This window comes from Mustelus asterias, assembly GCF_964213995.1.
Source record: "Mustelus asterias chromosome 26 unlocalized genomic scaffold, sMusAst1.hap1.1 SUPER_26_unloc_17, whole genome shotgun sequence".
NCBI classification, from domain to species: Eukaryota; Metazoa; Chordata; class Chondrichthyes; order Carcharhiniformes; family Triakidae; genus Mustelus; species Mustelus asterias.
Genome location: NW_027590084.1, coordinates 413,632 through 437,882, shown reverse-complemented (window position 1 = coordinate 437,882; position 24,251 = coordinate 413,632). Strand labels below are relative to the sequence as shown.

At 42.4% G+C, this 24,251-nt stretch overlaps 1 protein-coding gene across 2 annotated transcripts in view; it reads left to right on the top strand.

Moving 5' to 3' along the window:
- The window catches only part of LOC144482108 (NACHT, LRR and PYD domains-containing protein 3-like), a 102,251-nt gene that overhangs the window by 47,816 nt on the left and 30,184 nt on the right, over positions 1–24,251 (top strand). For both annotated transcript variants that reach the window (XM_078201344.1, XM_078201345.1), the window contains exon 6: positions 13,321–15,058. In XM_078201344.1, coding sequence (XP_078057470.1) covers positions 13,321–15,058 — 1,738 coding nt within the window. The remainder of the gene's footprint in view (positions 1–13,320; positions 15,059–24,251) is intronic.

Below are 24,251 nucleotides of genomic sequence, written 5' to 3'. Positions count from 1 at the left end.
TTCCATCTGAATCAGAAATTCGACCATATTGTGGTCACTAGACCCAAGAGGGTCCTTCACAATAAGATCCTTAATTCTACCTACCTCGTTACACAATACCAGATCCAAAATAGCTCGTTCCCTCGTCGGTTCCGTAACATGCTGTTCAAGGAAACTATCCCGACAGCATTCTAAGAACTCTCCCTCCATTCCACCCTTACCGACTTGAGTCTGCCAGTCAATGTGCATGTTGAAGTCCCCCATGATTATTGCCGTTCCGTTTTTACACGCATCCCTTATCTGCTTGTTTATAGCCCTCCCTACCTCAACATTATTATTTGGGGGCCTATATACCACACCTACTAGTGTCTTTCTCCCTCTACTATTCCTCATCTCTACCCATAATGATTCCACGTTTTGTTCCTCAGAGCCTATGTCATCCCTCAGTACTACCCTGATATTATCTCTTATTAATAGCGCGACCCCACCACCTTTTCCTTCCTGTCTATTCTTCCTAAACGCCTGATACCCCTGGATATTCATCTCCCAGTCCTGGTCACCTTTCAGCCACGTTTCTGTAATGGCCACTAGATCGTACCCACTCGTGCTGATTTGCACCATCAACTCATTTACCTTGTTCCGAATGCTTCGTGCATTCAGGCAAAGTGTCCTTATTCCAGCTTTTATCTGGACCCGCTTTGATGAGTCGCGAACACGCTCTCCCTCTACTCCCTTATCTAAATTACCGCCTTCATTCACTTGCACCCTCTCCTCTACCATTAATTTTGTAATTCCCCTTACCCCTGCATCCTCCACCCCATCAATTAGTTCCTTGATCCTAGTCAACTCTTCTAGCTCCCCTCCCCCCAACCTATCTAGTTTAAATTCTCCCCAGTAACCTTAGCCAACCTACCGGCCAGGATATTGGTCCCCGTGTGATTCAAGTTCCACCCGTTTTTTGTATACAGATCACCCCTGCCCCTAAAGAGGTCCCAATGGTCCAGGAACCTGAATCCCTGCACCAGTCCCTCAGCCACACATTCATCTTCCACCTCACTCCATTCCTGCCCTCACCTTCCCGTGGCACAGGCAGTAATCCTGAGATTACTACCTTTCCTTACCTTTCGCACTCTCTCACTCCATAACTCATTCAGTCACTCTCTCTATCACATCCTCCATCTCACACCCATTCACACACTTGCAAACTCTCTCACTCACTCTTTCACACTTTCCCACACACCTTCAGAACCTCTCTCACAGGTTATCTCTCTCTCTCTCAAACTTACTTTCTCTCACACCGTTTTTCATACTATGTTTCTCACCACTTCTAATTCACACCCACACATTCTGCTCACTCACTCTCGCTCGCACACTCTCTCTCATTAAGGTAATAAGGATCCACTTGTCCCGTAAAATGCTCTTGTCTTACCGGTATTACCCAATTATAGTTTCTGCCGGCCTCTGTTTATTGCCTCGTGTTCCTTAACTGCAACAGTTCTCTGGTTTGCGCAAAGTTGACCTTTTTCCCATCATGCTCTGCAGACATTTCGCTGTAAGTCCCCCTTTGATCAATTGAGCATTAGCGAATTGGAGCACAGTTGCGCCTCATCAAACCTCACTCTTGTCATGCAGCTTTAATATAAACACATTCCAAGCATTTCATTTAATGAGGCAAACAAGGACTGCAATTCAATTATTGCTTCATTTTACACTTCTCGTACCAATTCAAACATAAACAGTTGCAACTCATTAAATCTTCACTCTACTTTAACTAACTGAACATCAACTTTCAACTGAACTTTAACCCTTAAACTGCACTTTAACTTTAACTGAATATCAACTTTAACTAAACGTCAACTTTAACTATTTAACTGAAAATAGATACTACCCAGTTGAGGAAAACATTGGCCAAGAAATATCTTCGATGCAGAATCTATTTTCCCCTTCTCTGAAGCATCCTTCAGGGTACAAGTCTACTTGCGATGGTCGTTCTCTTTGAGTTATCGCTGCCAAACAAAGGACTCACATGGCTTTTTATCCACAATTCTTCACTCGCCTCCAGAAGATTATCTGTCATCCAGCCAATTGTGTAACCAGAAACCGATCACATGGCTCGAACATCCACTGAAATTACTTTTGAAAGACGCCTTTACGCTTAGTTCATTTTATATATCCCATACATAACAGCTATATAAATCAGAGACGCAGTGTTTCTGTTAATGTAAACAACTTCCCTTATCTGGGCCAATACAGGAATTTCAGAACACAGCTCCCAGACCAGTCTCTTTACGTCCGGTACCTCGTTTTAATCTATATGTTGAATAAAAATCCCAGCATGCTTCTCTCCCAGCGAGAATACCCTTTTTCCAGTCACTGTTGCCATTATTCTTGTTAAGTCATTGTGGTAGCCGTTCTTTCTCCGTCCACACCCTGTTTAAGCAGATACTCAAATCCATGTCATGTTACATTCGAAGTATATCGATCAGTAGTTCGGGCTTTCTTATGTACAATTATGTTTCTAACTTATTTTCCATTTCATCTCTCCGGAATTCAAATGATCAAAGTATGCATTCGTTACTTTAGCGTCGAAACGACAACAATAATTGCAACATGCAAAGTAATTCTTATCCATTGATGTATGTGTACTTTTGCACCCCAATTCCAAAATTCATCTCACCAGTTGGTTCCGTTTGTTGCTGCAATCAGTTGCCTGGTTTCCCCTCTTTGTTGAATGATTTGGGCAATAGTTTGGTGAATTGTATTTGTTTCTTGATCCATTGCCAGTCTTTATGTAAAATTACAATGTTAGTTTCACACTTATCATCGTAATTGCCCAAAGTAGTGTTTGATTCTTCAGTGACATTATTAATGTTTTCTTCCAGTTTATCTCTGTCGACCAGCTTGAGGTGGGCTCAGCATGATGGGATCTGGGCTTTAAAGCAAAGGATGGTGTTAGCAATGGGAAAAGCTCTCACAGCCATATTCCTATTCTTTCAATTAGGTGGTAATACAATATTCCCCGTTTCCCTTATAAGGAACTTGGACACTGTCAATATCGAGGGTTCGGATTCCCATTGTACAATTCAGATGTTTGTCTGTTTTAAATCCACACAAGGCTTTTACGCTGGGATATACAAGATCATACATCATAGATCATAGAATCCTACAGTGCAGAAGGACGCCATTCGGCCCATCAAGTCTGCACCAACCTCAATCCCACCCAGGTCCTATCCCCATAACCCCATGCACTTACACTAGTTACGCACCCTGACACTAATTGGCAATTTAGCAAGGCCAATCCACTTCACCCGCACATCTGGACTGTGGGAGGAAACTGGAGCACCCAGAGGAAACTCACGCAGACACAGGGAGAATGTGCAAACTCCACGCACACAGTGACCCAAGCCGGGAATCGAACCCGGATCCCTAGTGCTGTGAGGCAGCAGTGCTAACGTGCTGCCCATCATAAGATCATAAGATCATGAGAACATCAGACCGTAAGAAAAACATACAGACGTAGGTTGTTCAGCTCCTTGGGCCTGCTCAGCCATTCAATAGAATCATCTGATCTGACATTCCTCATGTCTACATCCCCGCCATTTGCCATAACCCTTGATTCCCTTGCTGATCAAAAATATGTTTCTCAGCCTTAAAAATACGCAATAATTCTTCCGCTGCAGCTCTCTGTGGAAAAGAGTTCCAAAGACTCACAACCCTGTGGGAGAAGAGTCTTTAATTGGCGTCCCTTTATTCGAAGTCTATGCATTCTTGTCCTAGAGTGTCCCATGACTGGAAACATTCCCTCAGCATTTAGCCTGACAAGCCCCTTAAGAATCCTATCTGTCTCAATGAAATGAGTTCTCATTCTTCTAAAGTCCAATGAGTAGAGTCCCAACCTGCTTAACGTTTCTTCATAAGACAATTCCTCCATAGGTTCTGTGAAATGCCGTGAATTAAATCACATATTCCTTAAATAAGAGGACCAAAAATGTTCACAGTACTCCAGATGTGGTCTCACCAACACTTGCACACTTGCAACACGACTTCCCTACTCGTACTCCAACACCATTGAAATAAGGGCCAACATTCCAGTAGATTTCCTGATTACCTGCTGCACCTATGTGCCAGATGTCTGTGCTTCGTGCTCAAGTACCACCAAGGTACTTTGTCTTGTGACTTACTGCAGTTTTTCTCCATTTAGATAATACGCTTTTCTTTTGTTCTCCCTTCCAAAATGAACGACTTGTGTGGGATAGAGGGAAAGTTGGCCGATTGGATAGGTAACTGGCTATCTGATCGAAGACAGAGGGTGGTGGTGGATGGAACATTTTCGGACTGGAGGCAGGTTGCTAGCGGAGTGCCACAGGGATCAGTGCTTGGTCCTCTGCTCTTCGTCATTTTTTTAATGACTTAGAGGAGGGGGCTGAAGAGTCGATCAGTAAATTTGCTGATGACACCAAGATTGGTGGAGTATTGGATGAGGTGGAGGGCTGTTGTAGACTGCAAAGAGACACAGGATGCAAAGCTGGGCTGAAAAATGGCAAATGGAGTTCAACCCTGATAAATGTGAGGTGATTCATTTTGGGAGGACAAATTTAAATGTGGATTACAGGGTCAAAGGTAGGGTTCTGAAGACTGTGGAGGAACAGAGAGATCTTGGGGTCCATATCCACAGATCTCTAAAGGTTGCCAGTCAAGTGGATAGAGCTGTGAAGAAGGCCTATAGTGTCTTAGCTTTTATTAACAGGGGGTTGGCGTTTAAGAGCCATGGGGTTATGCTGCAACTGTAGAGGACCTTGGTGAGACCACATTTGGAATGTTGTGTGCAGTTCTGGTCACCTCACTATAAGAAGGATGTGGAAGCGCTGGAAAGAGTGCAAAGGAGATTTACTCGTATGCTGCCTGGTCTGGAGGGTAGGTCTCATGAGGAAAGGTTGACAGAGCTCGGGCTGTTCTCTCTGGAGCGGAGGAGGTTGAGGGGAGACTTAATAGAGGTTTATAAAATGATGAAGGGGATAGATACAGTGAACGTTCAAATACTATTTCCTTGGGTGAATGGAGCTATTACAAGGGGGCATAACTATATTGTTAATGGTGGGAGATATAGGAAGGATGTCCGAGGTAGGTTCTTTACTCAGAGAGTGGTTGGGGTGTTAAATGGACTGCCTGCAGTGATAGTGGAGTCAGACACATTAGGAACATTTAAGCGGTTATTGGATAGGCACATGGAGCACACCAGGATGATAGGGAGTGGGATAGCTTGATCTTGGTTTCAGATCAAGCTCGGCACAACATCGTGGGCGGAAGGGCCTGTTCTGTGCTGCACTGTTCTATGTTCTATGTTCTGACTTCACATTTTCTCAATTTATGCTCCAATTGCCAACTTTTTGCCCTCTTACTTAGCTTGCAATAAAATATTTATAGGTTATTTGAATCCATCTTGCAACTTGCCTTTCCACCTATTCTTGTATTGTCTGTAAATTTGGCTACAAAACATTAATTTCCTTCATCCAAGTCATTATTATATATTGTAAAGATTTGCAGTCCCGCACTGATCCCTGTGTAAACCCACTGTTTATAGGTCACCAACCTGAAAAGGAAACCTTTATGCCACTCGCAGTTTCCTGCCCACTAGCCAGTCCTCGATCCATGCCAATACACTGCCTCAAACATCATGGGCTCATATCTAATATCTTGAACTTTTTTGACGTACCTTGTAAAACGCCTTCTGGAAGTCCTAATGCATCACATCTACTGCTTCCCCTCTCTCCACTCTGGTTGAGAGTTCCTCGAAAAAGTCTAATCAATTAGTCAGACATATTTCCCTTTCATGAAGCCATGGTAATGCTGTTTAATTAGATTATAATTTTACAAATGTGCTGCTATTGCTTCCATCATAATTGATTCCAATCTTTTTCCACAATAGATGTTTGGCTATTCGGCCGATAGCTACCTCCTTTTTGCCTCCATCCCTTTTTGAATAGGGGTGGCACATTGGCATGTGGGGAAGGAGCAGGCAATTATCTTGTATCTTTGATAGAATTCTGCTAATGTGGTACCCACCAGCTTTCCCTTCTACTGTCGTTGACTATTTTTCCTTTAGTTCGTGAATAGCGTGATTGGCGCAAACTCTGTATTTTATTCTTCTTTTAAGGTTTTGAATTCCATTCCATAACTGCAGACAATTAAATGATGGAAAAATCTTATCATCTGTTGCAACTTCATTGTCATTCCCAATATTTAACTTCATCTTCCTATCTGCAGATCATCTCATTCCTCTACACATAACAGCCCTAAAGTGTTATTGTAAAATTACTTTACAGTCATTAATTTCTAACATATTAGCATTTAATTAAGTATAACTTCAGCAACATATTTTTCATGCCTCTGTATATGTTAGCTGAGTTTACATTAACATTGCTCCGCATGCACAACACACAAAAAACTTCATATTACCTTTAGAATTTGAGGCCAAGATTCAAATTGACCGTAAGCTGAGAATATGTTTAACTCATCACTTTTCGAACAACAAAAAGGTCTTGAAACTCAAAAGAAACATATAGACTAAATCATATTACTCCTTTTTTCTGAAAAACAATTTTAAAAAATGTTTATTAGCCTCTTAAACAGGATATAACTTCTTAAATACGAGTTGCTAATATCCATACAATCAATTTATTTAAACAGTTAAATATACAGGGATGGCAGTTTTAAGAGAAGGGTTAAATTATCAGTTGCAGCAGTGCCTGAGTTGAAATGGAAGTTAAGTGAATTTAAGCACAAATTCTTTAATTCGAAGGGTAACAAATTAGTTTAAATGTGTTCACCTTTTCTACAAAAAGACAAAGCCTTTACATCCCCAATTATCATTATGTTGTGATAAACAATCTTGAAGTCTTGAAGCTGGTCGACTTCCTTATTGTCTTGTGCTTCATGAGATATATATTTGAAAAAAACACAAAATATACATTTGGCTTGGAGCCAAGTTAGTTAATACAGTCCAGATATATCTGTCTATTTGAGAAAAACTGAAAGATAAAATCTGCTCTAAATAAAAAATCGCAATCCGTATATGAGATGTGCAATAAATTTAAACAGAGAATTGTTAAGTTTTTGCTCGTTGGAAATGAAAAAAGAACTAAAATTTTCAGAAGTAGTTACATCATTACTGCCCATTTAAAAAAAAATACAAATAAGTTATCAGCAACCGTGCCCAGGATTAAGGAATTTCAAAGTTTTGCCTGGTTTTAAATTTCATTTTTCATTCTGCTCATGACCCACATTTGATTATAAACTGTTTATTGAAACTCTTATTACAAAATCGTAATTAAGGGAAACAAAACATTAAAGCTACCAAGACAGCAAAGAAAAATCCATACCAGTGTTTTATTGGACATACAGACTCATCGGGCATGAATGCCTTGCATTCACATATCCTCTGCACAGCATTAAACTTTGCTTTCATTCATTGTTAACGATTTATAACTGAAAATAGAATATTAAAATAAAATAAGGGAATAGATTCAGACAGGAGTCATCATTCTTCTTTCTACAAAAACTGCAATTATCCTCCAAGCTAAAGGTAAATTCTGAAGAAATTATAAACAATGCCTTTCTGGTTTAACAGTCAATCTCTCTAAGCCATTGATAGGCTTTGAAGTTAAACCAAAGTGTAAATAATTATATTTATTGTCCCATCATCACCACTCTCCCGCCAAAACAAAGCAGGTGCTTTAAAAACTCCAGTATCATTTTATCACAGTTATCCTCTCCTTACTCAACCTATTTCAACATACAACAGCATGCATTTACCGAGAAACTTTAAACCAGCTAATGGAACCAAATCTCAGAGGGTTAACCAGCACAATTCAATGCCACAGACAGGAGGCACAGATTCGCTGGCAAGAAAAATCACACGGACCTGTCACACAACACAGAAACTTACTCAAACAAAAGTTTCCTTTTCAACGCACATTGTGTTTTAAATGTGCATTCAGAATGCTGTGATTCAAAGCCTTTTTTCCAGATTGTTAGTTAGCTTATCTATACAGGCGTGATATGTTTTATCTTTGACCTGAGCCTCCCACCAATTTACAGCACAGCAGCGGATCAGTATGAACCTCCGCTTGCATTTGCCTCTTGCCAATTTATTTACAACATTTCCAGGTGATGTTTCCAGGGGGTTTAAACTAATTTGTCAGAGGAGTGGGAAAGGGAGTTGTAGTCCAGAAGTCAGTGAGGGTGGTGAGGTATTGGGGAAGGTATCAGGGTCAAGGGTGGGTACTGGTAGACAGGAAGGTGGGTTGAAGTGTGTCTACTTCAATGCAAGGAGCATCCGGAACAAGGGAGATGAACTTGGGGCGTGGATTGGTACTTGGGACTACGATGTTGTGGCCATTACGGAGACGTGGGTAGAACAAGGACAGGAATGGTTGTTGGACGTTCCGGGGTATAGATGTTTCACTAAGTGTAGGGAAGCTGGTAAAAGAGGTGGAGGAGTGGCATTGTTAATCAAGGATAGTTTAACGGCTGCGAAAAGGCACTTCGTGGGGGATCTGCACACTGAGGTAATATGGGCTGAAGTTAGAAATAGGAAAGGAGCGGTCACGTTGCTAGGAGTTTACTATAGGCCCCCAAATAGTAATAGAGATGTGGAGGAAGAGATTGCTAAGCAGATTATGGATATGTGTGGGGGTCACAGGGTAGTTGTCATGGGGGACTTTAACTTTCCAAATATTGATTGGAACCTTTGTAGGTCAAATAGTTTGGATGGGGCAGTTTTTGTGCAGTGTGTGCGGGAGGGTTTCCTGACACAATATGTGGATGGGCCGACAAGAGGTGAGGCCACATTGGATTTGGTACTGGGAAATGAACCGGGCCAAGTGTTAGATTTGGTTGTGGGAGAGCAATTTGGAGATAGTGACCACAATTCGGTGTCTTTTGTTATTGCAATGGAGAGGGATAGGGCCGTACGGCAGGGCAAGGTTTACAATTGGGTGAGGGGTAATTATGATGCGATTAGGCAAGAATTAGGGGGCATAAGTTGGGAACAGAAACTGTCAGAGAAAGGAACTAATGAAAAGTGGAACTTTTTCAAGGAACAAATACTGGATGTCCTTGATAGGTATGTTCCTGTCAGGCAGGGAGGAAATGGCCGAGTGAGGGAACCATGGTTCACAAAAGAGGTGGAATGTCTTGTGAAAAGGAAGAGGGAAGCTTATGTAGGGATGAGGAAACAAGGTTCAGATGGCTCGATTGAGGGTTACAAGTTAGCAAGGAATGAGCTGAAAAAGGGGCTGAGGAGAGCTAGGAGGGGACATGAGAAGTCCTTGGCGGGTCGGATCAAGGAAAACCCCAAGGCTTTTTACTCTTATGTGAGGAATAAAAGAATGACCAGGGTGAGGTTAGGGCCGGTCAAGGACAGTAGTGGGAACTTGTGTATGGAGTCAGTAGAGATAGGCGAGGTGATGAATGAATACTTTTCTTCAGTGTTCACCAAGGAGAGGGGCCATGTTTTTGAGGAAGAGAAGGTGTTACAGGCTAATAGGCTGGAGGAAATAGATGTTCGGAGGGAGGATGTCTTGGCAGTTTTGAATATACTGAAGGTCGATAAGTCCCCTGGGCCTGATGAAATGTATCCTAGGATTCTGTGGGAGGCAAGGGATGAGATTGCAGAGCCTTTGGCGTTGATCTTTGGGTCCTCGCTGTCCACGGGGATGGTGCCAGAGGACTGGAGAATGGCGAATGTTGTTCCTCTGTTTAAGAAAGGGAATAGAAATGACCCTGGTAATTATAGACCGGTTAGTCTTACTTCGGTGGTTGGTAAATTGATGGAAAGGGTCCTTAGGGATGGGATTTACGACCATTTAGAAAGATGCGGATTAATCCGAGATAGTCAGCACGGATTCGTGAAGGGCAAGTCGTGCCTCACAAATTTGATATAATTTTTTGAGGAGGGAACTAAGTGTGTTGATGAAGGTAGGGCAGTTGATGTCATATACATGGATTTTAGTAAGGCGTTTGATAAGGTCCCCCATGGTCGGCTTATGATGAAAGTGAGGAGGTGTGGGATAGAGGGAAAGTTGGCCGATTGGATAGGTAACTGGCTGTCTGACCGAAGACAGAGGGTGGTGGTCGATGGAAAATTTTCGGATTGGAGGCAGGTTGCTAGTGGTGTGCCACAGGGATCAGTGCTTGGTCCTCTGCTCTTTGTGATTTTTATTAATGACTTAGAGGAGGGGGCTGAAGGGTGGATCAGTAAATTTGCTGATGACACCAAGATTGGTGGAGTAGTGGATGAGGTGGAGGGCTGTTGTAGGCTGCAAAGAGACATAGATAGGATGCAAAGCTGGGCTGAAAAATGGCAAATGGAGTTTAACCCTGATAAATGTGAGGTGATTCATTTTGGTAGGACTAATTTAAATGTGGATTACAGGGTCAAAGGTAGGGTTCTGAAGACTGTGGAGGAACAGAGAGATCTTGGGGTCCATATCCACAGATCTCTAAAGGTTGCCACTCAAGTGGATAGAGCTGTGAAGAAGGCCTATAGTGTGTTAGCTTTTATTAACAGGGGGTTGGAGTTTAAGAGCCGTGGGGTTATGCTACAACTGTACAGGACCTTGGTGAGACCACATTTGGAATATTGTGTGCAGTTCTGGTCACCTCACTATAAGAAGGATGTGGAAGCGCTGGAAAGAGTGCAGAGGAGATTTACCAGGACGCTGCCTGGTTTGGAGGGTAGGTCATATGAGGAAAGGTTGAGGGAGCTAGGGCTGTTCTCTCTGGAGCGGAGGAGGCTGAGGGGAGACTTAATAGAGGTGTATAAAATGATGAAGGGGATAGATAGAGTGAACGTTCAAAGACTATTTCCTCGGGTGGATGGAGCTATCACAAGGGGGCATAACTATAGGGTTCGTGGTGGGAGATACAGGACGGATATCAGAGGTAGGTTCTTTACGCAGAGAGTGGTTGGGGTGTGGAATGGACTGCCTGCAGTGATAGTGGAGTCAGACACTTTAGAAACATTTAAGCGGTTATTGGATAGGCACATGGAGCACACCAGGATGATAGGGAGTGGGATAGCTTGATCTTGGTTTCAGATAAAGCTCGGCACAACATCGTGGGCCGAAGGGCCTGTTCTGTGCTGTACTGTTCTATGTTCTATGTTCTATGTGTAGGGACATAGTTCCTTCCCCTCCCAGTTCTGTAACATCGCGCAATCACTTGCTCACTCATTTGTTTTGGTGCAAATGGTCCCTTGGGTTTCTTTGCAGTCCATGTGAGGTTCGTGATCATGGGTGCAAGTGGACCTGATGGTTTCACCAAATACGCACCATAACCCCGTCCCTGTCGCTGTCTTCATCCAGCTCCATATTCCCAAATGTGCATAACAACCCACCACAGGTGACAGTAGCAAATTCAATTTATCACTGATTCCATCCACCCCATGGTTCTCAAAACTGCACATCATACCATTTGAGCTGAGAATATAGACACCAATTTATCACTCTATGTTTGCCTCGATTTCCGTCTGACACGTTGTGTGGTTAGACAATTTTTGACTGTTCTGTGTTTCACTTCACAGTTGCCTCGAATTTACTATATTTCTGCACTATCTCCCCAAATTCTTGTTTGCTGCATCCCTCTATCACAGCTCTCTTTCTCATTATCGTCCTTCTCACAGTGTGTATGAAAGTGACTCACCTGTAACACTTGCATATCATTATTTCGTTCAACTTCTGAGGTCATATGTCAGTTTCCAGTTTTGCTTCACTAAAACTGTTTTAACGTTGCATTTTCCAGCTGCTCCCCCTATGCCGTCTCACACCGGGTTCGATTCCTGGTTTGGGTTACTGTCTATGTGGAGTCTGCACGTTCTCCGTGCGCCTGCATGGTTTTCCTCCGGGTGCTCCTTTTTTCTCCCATAGCCCGAAATACGTGCTCTATGGTGCATTGAGTTCAAGAAGGCAGCTCATCACCAGAGTCGCAAAGGCAATCGGGGACGGGCAATATATGCTACCCTAGCCAGTGACATCCCGATTCCGTAAATGATTTTTGAAAAACTATCCCATGGACCCTGTCTCACAAACTATTGCACAATTTCTGTCACAGTACACTCTCTCTCCCTCACACACACACGCTGACCCACATACACAGTTATACACATGTTCTCACATACACATTCTCATACTCACTGTCACTCACTTGCGCGCACACTCTCACACTCTATCCCTCACAGAGACTCACACACATGCACTCATACACACATTCTCAGACTCATCGTCACTCAGTCACACACAAAATCTCTGTCACATAATCTCTCGCATTGTCTTCCTGTCACATCCTTCTCACATACTCTCACAATCTCTTTCTTATCTACATCCACAACACCCTTATTCTTCCTCTCACACGCACTCTCTTCCACACACGCTGTGTGTTTCGCTGTTACATTTTCTCTCTTTACCTTACAGACATAGACATTCTCACTCTCACCTGCTCACTCTCACAATATTATCCTCTCGCTTTTTCTCACGCACACTATCTCCCTCTTCATCGCTTCCTCTGTCATTCTCCCCAACACAGTCTCACTCTCTTTATCCCTCAACCTTTCCTCTGTTATTATCGCATTCTGTTTAACACCCACAGTCTCAGGGAATTTTTCACTCTCATGTTCCCTCCCACACATCCTCTGTCAGTTTTTCTCCTTCTCTGTCACTCTCACATAATCTCACACACCCTCTCTCACACACTCTGTTTCTGTCTTTCTCCATCTCTCTCTCTCCTCTCTCTCTCTCTGTGCACTCACTCACACATATTTATGCACACACAAACACCCCACTCACGCGCAGTAAGTATTCCTCAGGATTCTCGCCCTTTCTCTGCCCTGACCTGAACTCTGCTATTCGCTGTCGTGATACGACCTCTGTAAGCTTCAAATTGAAATAGGAAAGTGGAGTTGTCAACACTTTCCTGCTTCTCCAATCACAGCCTCCTTTCTCCCTATATTTTCTTCATTTGTGGCCTAATGCTGTTACATGACAAATTACTTAAAAAGAGAAGATTGCGGAAAAACTTTGCAGATCTATGGAGGCAGAAAGGGAGACGGTGCTGGGATCAGAGTTGACTTCTGCAGAGCTGAGCATTCCGGCCATATTTATTGGACTGAATACACACAGTTCAGGGGCTGAATTTGGCCCATGGGCCATTTGTTGTAAAAGCCAGTTGTACAAAAATCTAAGTTGGAACTGAACTATTGCCTGCAATATTTTATGGATTGGTCAATTTTACCGGGATGTTTGTAAAATGCCAATAGAACTAACTTTCTCTCCGTTCTTATTGAAGATCTCCAACAGAAACACAAGGAGACACTCCGGGTACAAACTGAAACACTGAGAGTGAACACTATCCTCATAAAGGAGAAGGTTAAGATTTTCCAGCTGGTTGATCGATACGCTGAGCTAACAATTATTTCCGCTGTTCGAGATCGGACACTTGTCGAACATGAACTGCTGGCAAGAGGCCGAGACCATGAAGAATGGAGAGAGAAAGATCTGCGGAAAGAACTGGAAAAAATCCGAACTGATCAATTGTTCCAGAGCAGCTTTTCCCAGAGAAAATCCAAATCTGGGAGTTCAGCAGCAGTGAGCGGAGTCCCGGGAATTGGAAAAACAACAATGATACAAAAGATTATTTATGACTGGGCCACTGGGAAAATATACCCACACTTTCAATTTGTTTTCAGTTTTAAATTCCGGGATTTGAACACTATTAACTGTAGAATAAACCTGAGGAATCTGATTTTGGATCAGTATTCCTACTTTGGGAATATTCTGGGAGAGCTCTGGAAGAACCCAGAGGGATTGCTGTTTATATTCGATGGTTTGGATGAATTCAGGGACAGGATTGATTTTGCCGACAATCGGAGGAATACAGAACCTCAGTACATGTGCACAGATCCCGAATGCTGGTGTGAAGTGTCTGACATTGTATACAGTTTAATACAGCACAAGCTGCTCCCAGGATGTTCAGTGTTAGTGACCAGCCGCCCCACTGCATTGCGTTTATTAGAAAAGGCTGAGATCAGTGTCTGGGCTGAAATCCTGGGACTTGTTGGGAATGAACAGAAGGAATATTTCAACAAGTTTTTTGAAGATCAGACGGCGGCAGCAGCTGTTATCAAGCACGTGGAGGAGAACGAGATCCTGTACACCATGTGTTACAACCCTTCCTACTGCTGGATCCTCGGTCTGTCACTGGGTCCCTTCTTTACACAAAGCGACAGGAAACGGCAGCAAGTTCCCAAGACCATCACCCAACTATATTCCTACTATATTTACAACATTCTGAAAAACCATGGCCGAGAGATTGAAAACCCCCGTGATGTGTTACTGAAGCTTGGTGGGATGGCCTTCACAGGAGTCTCCAAGAAGAAGATTGTGTTTAGAGATGAAGATTTGATTGAGTACAATCTACAACCTTCCCAGTTCCTGTCTGGGTTCCTGATGGAACTTTTGGAGAGAGATTATTCTGCCCAGAGTGTGGTTTACACATTCCCACACCTCACCATCCAAGAGTTTGTAGCTGCACTCGCACAATTCCTGACTCCAGATCCCGGGGAGGTCGGGAAACTCCTCAGTGAAGCCCACAGTGAGGAAGATGGGCGATTTGAGATATTTCTCCGTTTTGTTGCTGGTCTCTCCTCCGCACAGTCAGCTCGACCCCTGGTGGAGTTTCTGGGTCCATTTCTTCATCAAACAACCTGCCGAGTGATTGACTGGGTGAAGGAGAAGGTTGAAGGGCAGATTGGAGACACAGAGACTGAAACTGGGAAGAGGAAGCTCCTGAACACAGTCCACTACCTGTTTGAGTCTCAGAATAAAATACTGGCTCGGAACACAGTGGGATCTGTGGAAACATTTTCATTTAGTGGATTGCGACTGACCCCGATTGACTTTGCGGTCCTGTCTTATGTCATTGGACTCTGTGATACAATAAAACACCTCGAACTACAGAACTGCGACATTCGATGTGAAGGACTGCAACGGCTTGGATACATTCTGCACAAATGCCAGGAGTTGAGGTAAGTGCTTGTTTGGTCACATATTCAATTTTTGTATGGTTGTATCATTTATTATGTGACACAAATACCTTCCAGTTGGAGCAAAGATGGACAATCAGAAAACAACTTGACAAAATAAGATGAACGTAAAAATGCAAGGTGGAAAATAAGAATGATGCCCTTGCTAAAAAAAATTATAGACTTAATGATAACTCGAAGAGATTAAGTATTGCAATTAAGATGGACTAAATTAATGCCAACTAATTAAAATAACAAAATATTGAGATTCTAAACATAATAAACACATGAAGGTAAAAATCGTTAAAATTAACACACAAAATATACGCTGTACCGATCACAAATGATATCGTGATTGACTGCGTAAAGAAGTTTGTTGAAGGGCACATTGGAGACAGAGTGAAACTTGAAAAAGGAATCCCCTGAACCCATTCCACTACCTGATTGAGTCTCCGAATAAAACACTGGCTTGGAATACAGTGGGATCTGTGGAAACACTTGCATTGATTGCTCCTGACAACGATTGACTTTGTCGTCCTGTGTCATGTCATTGGACACAGTCATGATGTGGAGATGCCGGCGTTGGACTGGGGTAAGCACAGTAAGAAGTCTCACAATACCAGGTTAAAGTCCAACAGGTTTATTTGGTAGCAAATGCCATAAGGTTTCGGAGCGATGCCCCTTCGTCAGATGGAGTAGTTATCTGCTCTCCAACAGTGCACAGACACAGAAATCAAGTTACAGAATACTAATTAGAATGCAAATCTCTACAGCCAGCCAGGTCTTAAAAGGTACAAATAATGTGGGAACATTAAACACAGGTTAAAGAGATGTGTATTGTCTCCAGACAGAACAGCTAGTGATGTTAATATCACTAGCTGTTCTGTCTGGAGACAATACACATCTCTTTAACCTGTGTTTAATGTTCCCACATTATTTGTACCTTTTAAGACCTGGCTGGCTGCAGAGATTTGCATTCTAATTAGTATTCTGTAACTTGATTGCTGTGTCTGTGCAATGTTGGAGAACAGATAACTACTCCATCTGACGAAGGGGCATCGCTCCGAAAGCTTATGGTATTTGCTACGAAATACACCTGTTGGACTTTAACCTGGTATTGTGAGACTTCTTATTGGACACAGTGACAGACTAAAACAATGAAATGTTGCATCATTATTAATCAGATGGTTTCGGCTGGCGAACGTGGAGTATCTTAACTTTTTTTATTTTGTCGCAACGGATTTTCAGGTCTAATTATTTAAAATATCTTCCAAGTATATATATTTTTATTGATTCGAGTGATATGGACGAGATCAACTTTTATTGTCCATTCTTAAATGCCATTGAGAAGCTGACTTCTTGAACCGCTGTAGTCCATATCTTAGAATCATAGATTTAGTACAGTTACAGAAGGAGGTCATACAACCATTATGTCTTCATCTGCTCTCAAATGAGCATTCTGACACTGTGCCCTTCTCCCGATTTTTTCCATATCTCTGCAGATTTGTTTTCTGTTCAAATAATCATTGAATGCCCTCGTCATTGCCTCTATTAAACCTGTTTCCTCTTCCTTTGCAGGCGGTGCCTTTCAGAGCTGAACCATTTTGCTTTCTTTGCAAATCAATTTAAATGTTGTTCTTGATCCTTTTCCAAGTGGCACCAGTTTCTCACTATCTGCCCTGTCGCTCTCATGATTCTGAACATGTCTATCAAATCTCCTTAGCCTTCTTCTCTCCAAAGAAAAGAGTCCGAAACTATCAAACCCATCCTTGTTACTGAAGTTTCCCATCCCTGGAACTATTTGTGTAAACTTCCCCTGCTCTCTCTCCAATGCATTCACCTCCTTCCGAAAGTGAGGCACCCAGAACTATAAACAATACACCAGCTGAGGTCTAAATAATGCCTTTTATCAAAATAACCTCCTTGTTTTTGTAAAATAAGCCGCTGTTGATAATGTCATGATTCCAGCTGGACAGTCAGGTCTCAGAGCTGAAATTTGGCTCAATGGATCATAACTTTTATTTTGCTGTTTAGAGATCTTGAGGAACAAAATCACAGCTCTGCTTCCTAATCTTTAACAAAAGATGAACACCTTTATTAAACAAGAAAATTTCACTATAATACCTTTTTACTTCACCTCAGTTATTTTATAAAATGTACGCAAATTTGTAAGGATAACACAAGTTACAGTGTAGAACGTATACCTTAATGTTCATAGGAAGCACGCAATTGTTGTAGACCAACATGCCAACTGTGGTACGACACCACACACTTTCAAACCAAGTGACAGATACCACCTAAAGAAACTTCAGTGGATTCCTCATCAACCACCGAGATAGTTGTCACAATGTCAGCAAACTACTCTCACTAGAACTCTGACTTCAACACGCGTGTGTCCAAACTCTACCCTTGAAAAACACGCTTTGGAATATTTTCCCTACCAGCGCTTTCTCAGGTGCCTTCACCAAGAAATTACCTCCAGGATCCATAACTGTCCTTTCACTATTTCTCTGTTGTGGTTTGCCTCGTCCATTAAGCTTCCACAGACCCATCAATGCCACAGAACACCATTGCTTCACAGGCTGTATGAAGTTGTCAACAACCTTATGATTACTTCAGATGGAAAGCGTACAAAAGATTCAGAGTAATTGGCGAAGATCAGGATCTAGATGAGTATACGGCTTGTAGGAAGGGACTAAAGAAGGAAATTAGGAGAGCCAGACGGTGTCACGAGAAGGCCTTGGCAAGTAGAATGAAGGAAAACCCTAAGGCGTTCTATAAATATGTGAAGAGTAAAAGGATGAGAAGTGAAGGAATAGGGCCTATAAAAGGTGAAGGCGGGAAAATCAGTACGGAACCAGTAGAAATGGCAGAGGTGCTTAATGAGTATTTTGCCTCGGTTTTCACAGAGGAGAAGGACATGGGTGGATGTACTGTGGGCTTGCGGTGGACTGAAAAGATTGAGTATGTGGACTTTAACAAAGAAGTTGTACTGGAATCTTTGAATGGCATCAAGATAGATAAGTTGCCAGGTCCGGATGGGATGTACCCCAAGTTACTGTGGGAGACGAGGGAAGAGATTGCAGAGCCTCTGCCGATGATATTTGCGTCGTCGATGGAGACGGGAAAGGTGCTGGAGGATTGCGGATGTGGTTCCTATTTTCAAGAAGGGGAATAGGGATAACCCAGGAAATTACCGACCGGTGAGTCTAACCTCAGTGGTTGGTAAGCTGATGGAGAAGATCCTGAGGGACAATATTTATGAGCATTTAGAGAGGTTTAGTATGCTCAAGAATACTCAGCATGGCTTTGTCAAAGGTAGATCGTGCCTTACAAGTCTGGTGGAGTTCTTCGAAAATGTGACTAAACACATTGACGAAGGGAAACCGGTAGATGTGGTTTGTATGGATTTTAGCAAGTCGTTCGATAAGGTCCCCCATGCAAGTCTTCGCGAAAAGGTGAGAGGGCATGGGATCCAAGTTGCAGCTGCCCTATGGATCCAGAACTGGCTTGCCCAAAGGAGACAGAGAGTGTGTACAGATGGGTCCTTTTTCTAAATGGAGGTCGGTCACCAGTGGTGTGCCCCAGCGATCTGTTCTGGGACCCTTGCTGTTTGTCATTTTCATAAATGACCTGGATGAGGAAGTGGAGGGATGGGTTGGTAAGTTTGCCAACGACACGAAGGTTGGTGGGGTTGCGGATAGTCTGGAGGGATGTCAGAAGTTACAGAGGGACATAGATAGGATGCAAGGCTGGGCGCAGAAGTGGCAGATGGACTTCAACCCAGATAAATGCGGAGTGGTCCATTTTGGCAGGTCAAATGGGATGAAGGAGTACAATATAAAGGGAAATACTCTTAGTACCGTAGAGGATCAGAAGGACCTTGGGGTCCGGGTCCATAGGACTCTAAAATCGGCCCCGCAGGTGGAGGAGGTGGTTAAGAAGGCGTATGGTGTGCTGGCCTTTATCAATCGAGGGATTGAGTTTAGGAGTCCGGGGATAATGATGCAGCTATATAAGACCTTCGTCAGACCCTACTTGGAGTACTGTGCTCAGTTCTGGTCGCCTCATTCCAGGAAGGATGTGGAAAAGATTGAAAGGGTGCAGAGGCGATTTGCAAGGATATTGCCTGGATTGAGTGGCATGCCTTATGAGGATTGGCTGAGGGAGCTCGGTCTTTTCTCCTTGGAGAAACGTAGGATGAGAGGAGACCTAATAGAGGTGTATAAGATGTTGAGAGGCATAGATCGGGTGGACTCTCAGAGGCTTTTTCCCAGGGTGGAAATGGCTGCTACGTGAGGACACAGGTTTAAGGTGCTGGGGGCGGGGCGGGGTAGGTACAGGGGAAATGTTAGGGGGAAGTTTTTCACACAGGGTGGTGGACGAGTGGAATTGGCTGCCGTCAGTGGTGGTGGAGGCAAACTCAATAGGGTCTTTTAAGAGACTTCTGGATGAGTATATGGGACTTAATAGGATGGAGGGTTATCTGTAGGCCTAAAAGGTAGGGATATGTTTGGCACAACTTGCGGGGCCGAAGGGCCTGTTTTGTGCTGTAGTTTTCTATGTTTCTCTGTTTCTATTTCTGAATTCTCGTTCGCTAACTTTACCCGGTTTGCACCACTCAGCTCTATCTTTTACTGAGTGCCTCTCTCTCTGTCCTCCTCTTTAACTTCACTAAGCAGAACCTTCATTAGATTTTGGTTGTCTCTCCCTTTGCCTTCATTTTTCCTGGCACTCCTCTGTTATTTCCCTGCTTTGTTACTGCTAGTTAGCTCTTGGGACTTCTTTCTACATGGCTGTATTGTCAGGCATGTACCGGCAGTCTCTGTGGTCTTTCTGCATGGGCTACTTGTTTCCGATTGAGCACAAACGCTTCTATCCTTCAGTGTGGGCCTGTGGTTACAAGCAGATGCTTAGTTTTTCTGACCTCAATGACTGTTTCTTATGTCTTAAATATTTAGTTACAATGCAGGCACAGTTTAAAGTGAAAGCAAAACTCACACACATCTATAGACCAGGCAAATTAAAATCAGTGGCAGAGAAATTTCTAGAAACAACTATTCAGGATAGGATTAGTAACAGGGACAAATATGGGTTAATTCTGAAGAACCAACATGTATTTCTAAAGGGGGAACCGTGTTTAACTGATGTACTGGACCTTTTTGAAGAAGTAACAGCAGGGATGATGAGGGTAATGCTGCTGACGTGGATTACATAGACTTTCAAAAGTCATTCGATACAGTTCCACACAACAGAATTGTGAGGAAATTTCTTGGAATAAAATAGCAAGGTGCAGAATAAAAATAGTTGAATAAGCAATGAATAATGATCAATGGAATTGTTCAGATCGGAAAACGTTTTGTTGTGATGCTCCCCAGTGTTTGGTAATGGACTCCTTTTGCTGATATATACTAATCTATGGAGTGTCGAGGGCAATTTAAAAAATTTATGGATTGCCAGAAAATTGAAAGCATTGTTAACTGTAAGGATGAAAGTGTTGACCTTCAAAACGGACATAGGCTATCTTGTGGAGTGGGCAGATAGCAGCCTTGCTTAACAAAATGCTGAACTAAAGTTGGAATCCTTTATTAGTGCACACATACAGAAACACGAAGTGAGCTTAAAAAATTAAACTCATGCTATATTTCTAATGTCCACAGAGATATAGCACTTAAACAGGGGTTATAACATAACAGTAAAGCCCAGGATACGGCATGCTTCATTAACTTTTGCTTACACCTTCCCTACTAACTCCAATGATCTATGCCTGTAGACTTACAGGTCCCCCTGCTTCTGCACTCCTTTTCAGAATTCTTCCTCTTACGCTGTATTGTTTGTTCATGTGCATCCTAAAACAATGCATCACCTCAATCCTCTCTGCTTTAAAATTCATCTGCCAAATATCTGCCCATTTCACCAGCTTGTCTAAGCCCGTTTTGAAGGTCTACACTTTCATCCTTACAGTTAACAATGCTTTCAACTTTCTGGCAATCCATAAACTTTGAAATTGCTCTCTGCACTCCATAGATTTATATCATTACTACATAGCAGCAAAATGGGTCGATTAGCAAACCCTGGGGAGCTTCACAACAAAACCTTTTCCGACCTGAAAAATTCCATTGATCATTACTCATTGCTTATTCAACTGTTTTTATTCTGCACCTTGCTATTTTATTCCAAGAACTTTCCTCACAATTCTGTTGTGTGGAATTGTATGGAATGACTTTTGAAAGCCTATGCAATCCACGTCAGCAGCATTACCCTCATCAACTCTGCTGTTACTTCTTCAAAAAGGTCCAGTATATCAGTTAAACATGATTTCCTCTTTAGAAATACATGTTGGTTCTTCAGAATTAGCCCATATTTGTCCATGTTACTAATTCTATCCTGAATAGTTGTTTCTCGAAAGTTCTCTGCTCCTGATTTTAATCTGCCTGGTCTCTCGATGTTGGAATTATCCTGTTTGCAATTCGACAGTCCTCTGAACCCTCTCCTTACTTTCAGTAGGGCTGGAACATTTTCTTCAGTGTCCCAGCTTTGGCCACTCTAGTATCCTTCAATATGCTTGGATGCATCTTATCTGGCCCTGGTACCTTCTCAACTATAATTACAGACAGTATGTCAAACAATTTCTCCTCATCAATTTTGAGCTATCCTAGTGACGACATTTCCTTCTCTGTCACCATGCCCTGGGCAACATGTAGATCATTGTTAAAGGGTGATGTTATGTATTAATTTAAAACCTCACCCCGCCTCCATTTGTACCTTCCCTCTTAGCTCCCTAAAAAGTATTTCCTGTCTGTTTACCAGCCTCTCCTATTTATATGCTTACAGAATACATTCGCTGCTAAGAGCATAGCTAATATTAATTTCTTCGGCTTTGCAAAACCCAGAAGGTTTCAATTCTTACTCTTAAGTGCATTTTTACAATTTGTTTAATGTGAGGAAAGATGTGAAGACCAGTGAAGAATGTCTCAGACTCTTTTGTGATTATTTTAAACAAAGCAAATATTTATTACACAGTAAAATGCACAACAAGAAAGTCAGTTAAATAACAGAAATGAATGGTTATCCAAAATATATTTACATTTACATGGTTCCAATTCTTATATATTACTGAATTCCTAGTTAAATTTTAACTTTTAAAACTACATACAAAATCCAGCAATGGGTGGTTTTTGATGCAAGGAGTCTGGATTTGTTTGCCCGACCTTTCCCTTTAAAGGGAAGATACTTCGACGATACCTGAACTATTTTTTAAAGATTGCCCAATGTTCAGCTAAGTTCTTCCCATAAGTTGTTGCCAATAGTTACCAGTAATCTGCAATACCCTCTGAATTGGAGTAGGGACAACTACTTTCTCAAAATTGACTTTCTCCAGACAGAAGTTTTGTGAGAGTGGATACAGCTTCCTGATGTGTGGGCTGCGATCTGAAAATGATTCCCTGCATAGGGCGAATTTGGCTCTGATATGCTGTCTTCATTTTTGATCTTCCCTTATCTGAAATTACCTGTTTAGAATTTACATGTAATTACCTTTATTGCAGGAGCTCAACTTTTAAAATTTCAATGTGAAATCCGCCCCACCTTCCATTGTTACCAAACATGGCTGAGTAAACACTTGTTCTGTGTCGCTATGCTGATCAGCAGATCTAAGCTGTAGTTCTATCAACTCAAAATCTAATTTTGCCATCTTAATTAATAGCTTGTGTTACCTTGAACCATAGACCCCACAGAACACATTCCCAATCATACAACTTCTTATTTGTAACAGGGAAATCTCCTTTATCTTGGCTGTCAGTCTTTTCTCAAAATCCTTCTTCATTTCTTCAATATAATTTTTCACTTCCACTCTGAACACTCTGAATTCAACCTCAATTGTATGTTTGCACCTGACACCTGTCAAAAATAAACCCTTTCTTTGTTTTCTTAATTTCTATCTTCATTTTCATCCAATGAACTCTGGATTTCTTTGTCCCACCTTTCCCCTGTGAAATAATATATTTTGACTATGCCCAACTCATTTCTTTTTAAAGTAGCCCATTGTTTATCTACGGATTTCCCTTCTAAGTATTCGTTCCAGTCGCTCCAGTCCAGCTCAGTTCTTGTCCCAATGAAGTCAGCTCCCCCCTGGTGAATTATTCTAGCTCTAGATTTCCCATTGCCCTTTGCAATCAGGGCATTCCTTCTTGGGATAATGAAAACAAGAACAAAGAACAGAACAAAGAACAATACAGCACAGGAACAGGCCCTTCGGCCCTCCAAGCCCGTGCCGCTCCCTGGTCCAAACTAGACCATTATTTTGTATCCCTCCATTCCCACTCCGTTCATATGGCTGTCTAGATAAGTCTTAAACGTTCCCAGTGTCCCCGCCTCCACCACCTTGCCTGGCAGCGCATTCCAGGCCCCACCACCCTCTGTGTAAAATACGTCCTTCTGATATCTGCTGCTGTGCAAAACTCTCCAGCAAACATTAGGAATGTTGTTTCCCTCTGTATAACATTTGGTTAATTGAAATCCCCTATTGCACTTATGAAATTTGTTTGCATCTCTCTCTAACTTACCTGTAGCTTTGTTCCACAACATTATTTCCACTCGTTGGCGGTTTATAGATCTCATCAAGCACAGCAACTGCACTTTGTTCCCCTTATATCTAGACAAGTTGATTCTGTCCTTGAACACTCTGGGACATGGCTCTCTCTCCAGCAATGCAATGCTTTCATGGTTTTAGATGGTGTTGTCGAACGGTCCGTGGTGAGTTTCTGTTTGGCACCTTGTAGATGGTACACACTGCTTGCATTATATATCTGTGCCAGGAGGAGTAAATGTTGAAGGTTTTGTGTAAAGTAACAGTCAAGGGAGATGCATTGTGCTAGATGTTGGCAAGCATCTTTATTGGTCCTTTGGAAATCGGGAGGAAAATTAACCCCCACTGGATTCCTGGCATCTAACCTGCTCCTGAAGCCACAGTATAGAAATGGCTGGTCAGTTTCTGGTCATGATAACACCGATAATGATGGTGGGGCATTCAGGACAATGAAAATGTCAATGTCAAATGAGATCGTTGGATTCTCTCTTCGTGTGACAACACTATGACATCGAGAAATGTATTTGTGTCACTTTTATAGTGCAGGAGTTTTTTTTAGCACTTGGTTCCATTATTGATGCCGCTTTCTTTGTAACCGGCAGCCCATGT